This window comes from Haplochromis burtoni, unplaced genomic scaffold (assembly GCF_018398535.1).
Source record: "Haplochromis burtoni strain Fernald_Lab_line unplaced genomic scaffold, NCSU_Asbu1 Contig_542, whole genome shotgun sequence".
Classification (NCBI taxonomy): domain Eukaryota; kingdom Metazoa; phylum Chordata; class Actinopteri; order Cichliformes; family Cichlidae; genus Haplochromis; species Haplochromis burtoni.
In genome coordinates this window covers 29501-40437 of record NW_024582903.1, presented here as the reverse complement: position 1 = coordinate 40437, position 10937 = coordinate 29501, and the positions used below count along the sequence as shown (strand labels likewise).

General features: G+C 44.5%; 1 protein-coding gene across 2 annotated transcripts in view; it reads left to right on the top strand.

The window, feature by feature from the left end:
* eif2a (eukaryotic translation initiation factor 2A) overlaps positions 1-5058 on the top strand; it is a 16877-nt gene extending 11819 nt beyond the window's left edge. The window contains exons 12-16 of one of the 2 annotated variants that reach the window (XM_005947843.3): positions 3157-3489; positions 3572-3685; positions 4260-4373; positions 4486-4551; positions 4762-5058. In XM_005947843.3, coding sequence (XP_005947905.1) covers positions 3157-3489; positions 3572-3685; positions 4260-4373; positions 4486-4551; positions 4762-4827 — 693 coding nt within the window. In that variant the 3' untranslated portion in view covers positions 4828-5058. The remainder of the gene's footprint in view (positions 1-3156; positions 3490-3571; positions 3686-4259; positions 4374-4485; positions 4552-4761) is intronic. The other variant, XM_042214280.1, reaches the window with a different exon arrangement.
* Positions 5059-10937: the final 5879 nt, after the last annotated feature.

Below are 10937 nucleotides of genomic sequence, written 5' to 3'. Positions count from 1 at the left end.
GGCCGGGTGCCCGGCCGTCGGCTTTGATCCGGCTTGGCCGGCCTTGTCGGCTTTGTTCCCGGTCTTCCCTGTTTGATCCGTGTATCCCGGCTCTTTGGTCACGTTTCTCCGGGTCTTCGCTTTGCGTCCCGGCTGTTTGGTCCCGGCTCTTTGATCCCGGCTCTTTGGTCCCGGCTCTTTGGTCCCGGCTCTTTGGTCCCGGCTCTTTGGTCCCGGCTCTTTGATCAAACCGCTCCATCTGTGGTTGTGGATGGTGTTCAGTCTGATTTGACTGTTACTGAAGCTTTTTTTTATTGTAACTGTATCATTACACAGTTTTATTGTTTCGTACGCATTTTCCGTCACGTTTGTGTGTTTCTGTTATCACATGTCAAAGCAATGCTCTTATTTACAGCTCGTATCATTACTGATTCAATTCAGCTCATTTTTGACTCAGACTGTCAGAAATAATATAATTCTGATCATTTAGATGTGTGCTGTCCAAAGAACCCTCTAAACCTTGGAATAAGCAGAGTAACTGAGGATCCAACAGAGAAACATGAAGCAGGTTTTCCTGTTCTGGCTTTTTATAGCAGAAAACCTTAAAAATATTCTGCAGTCGATCAAAAACTGAAGCAAACCATGAATGAACATGTGAACATGACCTGATGAGGTTTGATTACAGACACAGCTGAGCAGTCATTTGTTTCCATTCGTTCAGTTTGAACAGCAGAGACGAAGCTTTGCTGTCAGAGGCCGACAGCACTGAACACAGCAGCAGACTGGTGGCTAATAAACAGAGAATAATGCAGGAAGCAGAGATTTGATGGTGAACTGGTCTCTGAGTGCTGAGAGAGAGAGAGCTGTGCAGGAAGTACAGCAGCCAAAGTCAGAGGGAGCTCATGAGCATGGTTATCAAACGTGAAGCGCAGGTTGATCTTCTTTTGCTGCTGGTTCAGTCAGTGTTGGTCAGAGTGACGAAACCTGCAGCTTCAGGATCTGTGAGCCGTCGACTCTCAGCGCCGACGGCGTCTGTGGACGATCCACGCTCTCTTTCCACGTTTTTACCTGCTCTTTAATTGTTTGAGCTACAGCAGGGCGATATGGCCAAAAATATTTATCACGATATATATTTGAAAATTTGTGATAACGATATAACTGACGATATAATTGATGCGAGACAAAATACAACTCCACAACATTACTAGCGCAAAAAGACAACCTTCCATTTATTTTCACTTAAACAAGAAGCTGGTTTTTATGTACATTAAAGCTTTATAAAAATGTAACAGTGCAAATGCAAATTCCTTGCTGAAAGTTTAACCAAAAGGCATTTCCAGTAGAAATGGGCTGACATATCCTGAGCATAACCATGTATAATATCCACTGAAGTTAAAAAGAGGTGCTTTGCAACATTAAACTGCAGTGTGCAGTACGTAAGGTGCACGGGATTATAAGGCACATTAAGCGAAACAAAGCAGTCAGATAAATCAAACTTTATTAAACTCATTCTTCTTGCTTCCTCCACTTCTGTACCATTGATTCATTAATGTTGAATTCTCTGGCAGCTGCTCTATTCCCATGTTGTTGCAGTATATTAATGACTAACCTCGTATTGTGGATGGATTATCTCAGTTGTTCTCCTGACTGAAGTTTGGTCCGTTTACAGCATCCTGCCATGCGATTGCATTTGTCTCTAACCATGAGGAACCTTCACGTTAACTTTTATAAGTGGAAAAGTGTTAGTGTTCGTCCTCCAGCTTCACTGTTTATGTTATGCTAACATAGCTGTGTCGCTAGCGATCACGTAGCACATCATTATATACAGCTAGCCCAACTTCAGTAACCCTACAAACGTCACTGCTGTTTAGTTTCCTGCTTCAATGTGGTCGTTGCAGATGATACGGAGTTTAGGAGATTTGTTTTAAGAATTCAAATTCAAATTCAAATTTTATTTGTCACGTACACAGTCATACACAGTACGATATGTAGTGAAATGCTTGGACAACTGCTCGTGACCTAAAGAAAACAAAAAAGGAAAAGGCTATGAATAAGATAGGAAATAAATATGAAAAATTAAAAAGGGTAAATTTAACTAGGAAGGAATAAAATATAAATTAAGGTTAAAAATGAAATAACTGTACAACACAAATTAGAATGAAGGGTAAATTTAACTGGGAGAATAAGATAAAATATATAAATTAAAGTTGAAAATAAAATAACTGTACAACAAAATACACAATATAGAACTATATAAGAATGTATGAAGAAATATAAATATAAATAAATATATACACAATAACAGCAGCTGTACAAGTATTAACCGGAAATGAAGAATATAATGTCCAGTGTTGTGCAAAAACAAAGTCCAGAAGGTCCAGTGTGTGTAAGAACCATATGTGTGGGTCAGTACTGTGTGGTGGTGTGATTGAGAGACCGTATCGCCTGCGGGAAGAAGCTCCTCCTCAGTCTCTCTGTGTTGGTCTTCAGGGAGCGGAATCGCTTTCCTGACCTCAGCAGAGAGAACAGTCTGTTGTTGGGATGGCTGAGGTCCTTCACCATCTTCCTGGCCTTGGTCCAGCACCGCCTGCTGTAGATTGAGTGCAGGTCAGAGCATCTTAGTCCGACAAATACGACAATAACGACGGCCGCTTGCATGTTCTGCAAAAAAATGTGCTTTGTTGTGTATCTGACGGACAAACACCAAACCAGTTCCACATCACTGAAGTTGCACCATTTTTACAAACCAATTCTGGTTCATCTCTTTCACTCAACAATCGGCCATGTGCGTATGAAAACAAAGGCACTGCGCATGCGCGTTTTACTCCCATTCTATCGCGATATTTCATTTTCCTATCGTTGCCTAACATTATACCGGTATTACCGTGAACGGTATGATATGGCCCAGCCCTAGTTTGAGCTGTTTGCTGAAATAGTTTTGTGAGCTTTAACCTGAGATTCTGACGTTTCTGATAAAATACATTTATATGTAAAAGTCATTCAGGATTTAATGAATCGAACTGTAAACCCAGCCCTCATTGAGCTGTCCTGTTACAGGCAGCTTTACAGGAAGAATCAGTGATTTAATCGAACGAGTTGGCGTCTTGTCCATCGGTTTGTCTTTAAACGCCATCGTTGTCGTGTTTGGCTTCACCAGTCTCACCTGTCTCGTCCAAGGTGTCCAAACCTCAGGCGCCAGACGCCACTCATTTCTCCTGGTGTCCCGATGGTGAGCATATCGTCACGGCGACCTGCTCTCCTCGGCTGCGGGTCAGTAACGGTTATAAGATCTGGCACTACACCGGCTCCGTGCTTCAGAAATGGGACGTGACGGCCGGCTCGGAGCTGTGGGAGGTGCGCTGGCAGTCGCTCCCCGACGGCAGCTTCCCCAAGCGACCAATCAAGTACCAGGCAGCGCCCAGCCAGCTGGGGTCCACACAGGCCCCGCCCACACAGGCGTACCGGCCACCCGCACTGAGACACCTGCCCGCCACGCCCAGCTCCAAACTGGTGAGATGACGATGGCTTTCTGGTTTATTTAGGCAGAAGTCGTCGTTATGGTAACCTGACCTCACCTGTCTTTTCCTGTCAGCACGAGGACGAGCCTCCTCAGGACCTTCGTCCCGGAGCTTCGGGAGAGAAGAGTCTCTCTAAATCTGCTCTGAAGAACCAGAGGAAACGAGAAGCAAAGAAGGCAGCGAAGCAGGTGAGACTCGAAAGTGTGACGTACGTGTGAGCACAGGCGAGCTGAACGCCGTCACACCGTCGCTCGCACGGCGTCGACGTCTGCTGCTGGAGAAGCAATGGATCACCTGCTCCTGCTCTCTTCCTGCATCAGCTGTTTATACAAACACTACACATGCTGTGCCATTTTCAAATTAAAAGCACTCTAAAGTTTGGCTTTTACTGTGAAACACTTGTTTACATGAAACATCTGATATTCAGCGTCTGATAACACCTGACTAAATTCATGTGTCATCATCACAGAGGATGATGAGGAGACAGACTGATGATGAAGAAGCTGAGAGGCTTCTTCATCATCAGCTGACGTGTGATCATGTGATCTGCTGATATTCATCTGCTAAAAACAGGAAAAGCCTGACTGATGATTTCAGCCTCGCTGGGCTTCAGGTTGAAGTTTCAGGTGTGGAGGATCTTTGTCTGCTCTCACCTGGATCTCACACCGCCTGCCAGCATTCCTCTTACTCCGGGTTCTGCCATGTTGTAAGGTGCTCGAGGCAGTTACGTGAACACGGTCACTGATCTGATTATTTCAACAGGAGGCGAAACCAGAACCAGAACCTCCCACTGACCCCGCCGCTGTCAGTAACAGCCAATCAGAGGCAAGCATCGGTGACGCAGAGGTGGAAAAGAAGATCAAGAACTTAAAGAAGGTGAAGGCTGGTTTATTTCTGTGAACGTCAGTCAGGTGGATCTCAGCCTGGGGGCGGGGTCAGTGGTGTGTGGTGCTGTGATTGGTCTCTCAGTGACGTTTGTACGTTTCAGAAACTGAAGGCCATCGAGGAGCTGAAGGAGCAGCAGGCATCGGGGAAGGTCCTGCAGAAGAACCAGGTGATGTTTGTTGACAACCTGACACTCATGTCCCACAAACTAATATGGGCTCATGAAGGGCAAACGCCGGGCGCCGCAGTCATCGGCGGGCCCTGGGTGGTGCCTGGAGGAACTGTGATCACGCTGTAGATGATGACTGGTAAAGGTTGCTGACATCTTGGTGCTGTGAGCACAGCGGCGCTAACTCTGAGCTTAACCTTTCCTCTGCAGGTGGAGAAGATCCAGAAGGAGGAGCAGCTGCTGAAGGAGCTGCAGGAGCTGCAGATCGGACAGTAAGAGGTCCCTGGGAGCTACAGACCACGCCTCCCATCCTGCAGAACACAGAGGGACGGTGGCGTCTGTGATTGAGTTTTTAGTTGAGGGGCGGGGCTTATCTGACAGGTGTGGCATGCCTCCAGAGGGTTAGACTGAGTGGATGTTTGTTCCTTATGTTCACGCCCTGCCCGTGGCTGCGAGCGCTCCTCTGCCTCAGCTGGAGGTTGTCCAGTAATAAACTTTGTAACAGATCATAAGACCAGTTCTTTTCTTGTCGCAGTGAAACCTTTGTTTTTATTTGTCACCAGAGTTGGCTGCTTTTTTGGCCGTGGGAGTGCTGATAGACAACAAAGTAAGTCGGACTCGAACCCAGGCCTGCTGTTCTGCGACTACGGTCGCCTGCTCTCCCACTGAGCCAACCCGGTGCCCCAGAGTCGGGTCCTTTTAATTGGATTCATTTACACAAACTCGGCTACACCTGCCGAGCTTCGTCGCTGCCCTAATACCAATACACTTTTTCTCTCTGCCTCACAGTTCCATTTTTTATGGGTAATAAAAAGAAAATAAAGCCGTTATTTCTAATAAATTCAACAAAAAATCTGGTCATTTGTGTAACCCCTGTTCTCTGCAAAGTGAGTCCATTATGTATGGGAAGTGCCCTCTGGTGTGACCAATCACGGAAGCTCCACCACCTCCGTTTCCTGTGATTGGTCTGTGCCCATGCAGGCAGGGCAGTTTGGTGAGATATCTCACTCGGTGTTCAGAGAACCGGTGTTATGCAAGTAACCAACCTTCTCTTTCAAGCAGCACTCAGTGTCTCGCTGTGGGAAACGGCGCCACTCCTGGATCACGTGCATCAAAGCCTGTAACTCCGCCACCCAGGCAGGTCAGCGCTTCCAAAGGTCTGCGTGTCTTTAGGAGCCCACACTAAGGACTGAGTGTGCGAGTGAGGGTCACATGGATCATCATCATTGTAGCTCCACGACAGGCACGGCTTCTTCAAGACGCCGCTTTGCTGCATTTATTGAACGCTGTGAAAACTACAAACGCTGTAGGCCCTTCAGTCAGTTCAAAGACAATCCTGTCTGTGTGTTTCTTCAGCAAAATAAACATGAAGTCAAGATCTCTGTATCTGTAAATAATAACTCTTATGCCTGCGTGTACAAATATATACAAACAAATAATTCCTTATGATACCAAATATATAAAAGCTATTTCTGTGACACAATCATGGTCGGCGTGTGCAGATGTGTCCCACAGAAACACCCCAAAGGCCCCACGAGGCTGCAGTCCTGGGACTTGCACACCATCACAGTAGCCTCTTCCACCCAGTGTGATAACCACCACTGTGACAGGCTTCAGTCCTGTCTGTGTGAGGAGCACCAGGCTCACCAGTAGGCCTCAACCTGTGGGTCCTGTTCTTAAACCTTCTCAGAGATGTCGGCCAACTGGTGCAATTCCAAAGCCAATATGACAGGCTGAAGTAGCAGCTAAATACACTTAATAGTGGAAGATGCTCTCCGCTAATCTAGCAAATCCTAAAGGAAGCATGACAGATTGGAGAGAGAGCACTGATAAGCAATTATATTCCTAGCTGCTCACCATCTTTCAAATACATGCTGTTGGCGATCAGAGCGGCCACGTGGAAAAGGCTTTGGATGGTCTCAGTCACCCTCAGAAGGAGAGCAGACCTGGCTTTGTGCCCGGCTGCGACGATGGCATTTTTATGGAAAAACCACATGAAGTGCTGCCTGCTGAGCCTCTGTCAGGCTGCTTCTCTCCTCACTCCTCCTCACTTAACAGTGCAGTGAACAGCTAAGTGAATTTTCCTGGTCCTGGACTTGTGATCTTTAAGAATCCCTGGTGTGGGGCCGGGGACTGTTATAAGGGGGTCAGGGCACCCCGTATCCTTTTAAGTGTGTGTTGTGGACAGATGTGGTGGTGTCAGGGTATACCGAGGATACCCGCTATACAGGATATAAGTGAGGTTTGAAAGCGTTTGTATTAATGTAATTGAAATGACCAAAAATCATAACAGGCACATAAAGATATTATTCACCTCTGACTGGCTCAGTTGTGTCACCTTCATTAAGATAGGGCAACGTTTAATTAACAGGTAAAAGCTGAAGTTAAATGTCTGACACGTGATTTCAGTGAAGTCTTTTTCCTCAGATATTTTTATTAAAGTTTCTGCATCCATTTTTACAAAAGACAAACTGAACAATATGCCGTTTTCTTTTTGAAGAACATAAAACAATATGAAACATACACTCCCACCTCATAATTATAGGAGTACCAGTGGGTGTACAAAAAGAAAAAAGAAAGGGTCCGATCTAATAATACGAGTAGCAAACCCTGGAGTACAAGATAACAGTTCCTGAGTGTACAAGAGAGATGTGGAGAGTTTCAGAGCCCACACCCCCACACAGACACAGAAAAAACAAACAAAAAAAACCAAAAACAAAACACAAACATAATGAGTGGTCAGCTTAGTTGTAGAGATAAGTCAATTCTGTAAGAGAAAAGAAATATGTATGAAGTAGGTAAGTAAATGCCATCATAAGGCGCAGGCACAATAGAGTCCATATACTTAAACGTAAACATCTTACTTAAACATAAGATAAAATAAAATAGAATAAAGTCTGAGCTGGCTAATTGGGAGCGTTGTGAGGCCGCACAGTCTGAACATTGTTTGAGGGATGGACATGACCAAAACATATGTATTAGAGAGGCAGGTGTTTGATGACAATGGTCGCAATCAGGGCTAAGGTTGAGGTATATTTGAGCTAGTCTGGCTTTAGTCCAGTGTACACGGTGCAAACTCTTACATTGAATCAACCCGTGTTTGGCACATAATGAGGAGCCATGGACCCGGTAAAGAATTTTATCCCAAGAGTCATCCTGAATCACACACCCCAAATCCTGCTCCCATGCCATTTTAATAGCCGAGGTTGAGGAGTTGCCAAAGGAACATATTCTCCCATACAGACAAGAGATCAGGCCATGCGATGAAGGGGGAGGCGATAGAAGGTTATCAAAGTCATGATAAGGAGGTCTAGATGGGAACTGAGAGGATTTCTCCTTAACAAAACTCCGGATTTGTAAGTACCGAAAAAAGTGACTTTTTGGAAGGCCAAATTTCAATGAGAGCTGCTCAAAGGAGGCAAATGTATTCTGAATGTACAGATCAGAAAAAGACCTGATCCCCAAGGAGGCCCACAAATAAAAAGCACCATCAACTAACGAAGGCTGAAAAGAGGGATGGGTGACTGAAGGGAAAAAAGTTCAGCTTAAAATAACGACGAAATTGATGCCATATTTTCAAGGTAACTTTGACAATAGAGTTATTATAAGAACCTGCACTCGGAGGCTGCTTTTGGGCATAAATCAGGGCTGGTAAAGAGGATGAGGCACAAGAAGAAGTCTCCAAACTCAGCCAGGCCGGGGCATTATTCATGCCTTCCCCCTGTAGCCAGTACCTGAGAATACGAATATTGCATGCCCAATAATAGAACATAAGGTTTGGTAAAGCCATCCCCCCCATCTTGTTCGGTCTTTGAAGATATGTCTTGCGTATTCTAGGTTTTTTTTGTTCCAAATGAACCCAGACAGAATCTTGTCTAATTTAACAAAAAAGGAAATTGGGATAAATACAGGGACACACTGAAAAAGAAAAGAAAATCTTGGGAGGATGTTCATTTTAATTGTATTTATGCGCCCTGCTACAGACAGATGGAGTAGAGACCATCTGTCCAAATCCTGCCTAACTTTCTCCACAAGTGGGTCGAAATTAAGCTTGAAAAGAGCATGAAATTGACTTGTAATTTTAACCCCTAAATATGTGAAGTTGTCCGATACAACTCAAAAAGGCAGTGCTGTGCACTGATGTTTCTGTGCAGCAGCATTCAGGGGGAACAGTTCACTCTTAGCGAGATTCAGCTTATAGCCAGAAATAAGGCTAAACTGTTCAAGTATTGAGAGCACCAAAGGAAATGAGGATGCTGGTTCTGAGATATAAAGAAGCAAATCATCTGCGTATAAGGAGACCCTTTGTTCTATACCATTTCTAGTAACCCCGGTGATACCTGGGTTTGATCTCAGCGATATGGCCAGGGGCTCAATTGCAATTGCAAAGAGCGACGGCGACATGGGACAGCCCTGCCTAGTCCCCCTAAACAGAGGAAAAAAGTCAGAACATGTGCCATTTGTTTTGACAGCGGCAAGCGGGGAAGTATAAAGAAGTTTCAACCAGGAGATGATTATTTTACCAAAGCCGAATTTACCCAAAACATAAAAAAGGTATCCCCACTCAACCCTGTCAAAAGCCTTCTCAGCATCTAAACTGATCCCAAACTCAGGGCTGTTGGAGTCTGAGGGATTGTAAAGAACATTAAACAAACGTCTAAGGTTAGAGAAGGCATATCTCCCTTTAATAAAGCCTGTTTGATCCGGGTTAATTACAGATGGCAAGACTGCTTCCACACACATCGCTAAAAGTTTAGCAAGGATTTTATAGTCCACATTTAACAAAGAAATGGGACGGTATGAGCCACATTGTAATGGATCCTTATTCTTTTTAAGATCAAGGATATAGATGCCTGCAGTAGAGAGGGTGGGAGGGATCCAACTTCCAGTGAATGCTTATACATATTTATCATTTATCAAGTTTAGGCATAAACTTACGATAGAACTCAACAGGAAACCCGTCCTGTCCGGGACACTTAGAACACTGCAACTTGCTGAGAGCTTGCAGGATCTCGTCTACAGTTACTGGTCCCTCCAGCTGAAGGCTGTGTGTCTGATCAATTGATGGGAGCTTAAGATGATTGAAAAATGAGTCCAAAGCCTCAGTGCTAAATGCACACTCAGACGCATAAAGAGATGAATAAAAGTCTCGAAATTGGTCATTAATTATTTTAGGATCCGCAGAAACACCGCTTGATGTCTGAATCCGAGGAATGGAATGTGCAGCTGCTGCACTACGAAGCTGATGGGAGAGCAGTTTACTGGCCTTATCCCCATACTCATACTGGGAGTACTGACACTTCAACAACATCGCTTCAGCCTGAGCAGGTGATCAAACTCAGTCTGCAAAGACAGCCTGTCATTATAGCCGGGCAGACAGCATACAACTCATCTAATTGCGATATGCGTATTATGAGCTCGGACAACTTTGCTTTCCTTTGATTTGCCTCAAAACCAGCATAAGATATAATATGTCCCCTGATAAAAGCCTTAAACGTTTCCCACAAAATGGAGGGTGATATTCCGGGTGTAATGTTTGTCTCTATGAATAAGTCTATCTTGGACTTCACAAATGTGGTGAACTTATCGTCTGACAGCAAGCGTGTGTTCAAACGCCATGGAGCTGGTGGAGAACTTTGGCCCACTGCCAAATCTAGAGTCAACGGAGCATGATCTGAAATGACAAAAGCCCTACGAGAGCAAGAGCGAATCTGTGAAGTCGACTGTCCAGCAGAAAGTAATCAATACGAGTGTATGTATGATGAACAGGGGAGAAAAGGTGTACTCTCTGCGTGTGGGGTTGAGAAAACGCCAGGCATCAATAACACTAAAAAATAGTACTAAAAAAATTTGGATCGTCCCAATTGGGAGCATAGACATTTCCAAAAATGAATTTAGTGTTCAAAATACTCCCACTCACAATAATGAATCTACCATTCTGGTCCGCTATAACATTAGAAGAAACAAATGGCACTGATTTGTGTATTAAAATAGCAACACCACGAACTTTGGATTTAAATGTAGAGTGATAGAGCTGGCCCACCCACCCCTTACGAGTCTAAAATGATCTGAAAGTTTTAGGTGTGTTTCTTCTAAAAACACAACCTGTGCGCCAAAAGTTGCAAATGATGGAGGACCTCGCTCCTTTTAATAGGTTGGTTCAGACCTTTACAATTCCAGCTACAGAACTTAAACGAGTGACCTGCTTGTTGATTATTAATATTTAATTGCGATACCATGTTAGAACATAGGTTGAAAAAACCCAAAGCTGACCGATGAAAAACACAGAAAAAACAAAGTCAGTGTACAGAACAGTACAACATAAAAAACAAAGAGCACCCAAACCTCCCCCTAAATGCTGAAGCATCTTCCCTAAGATGCGCGCA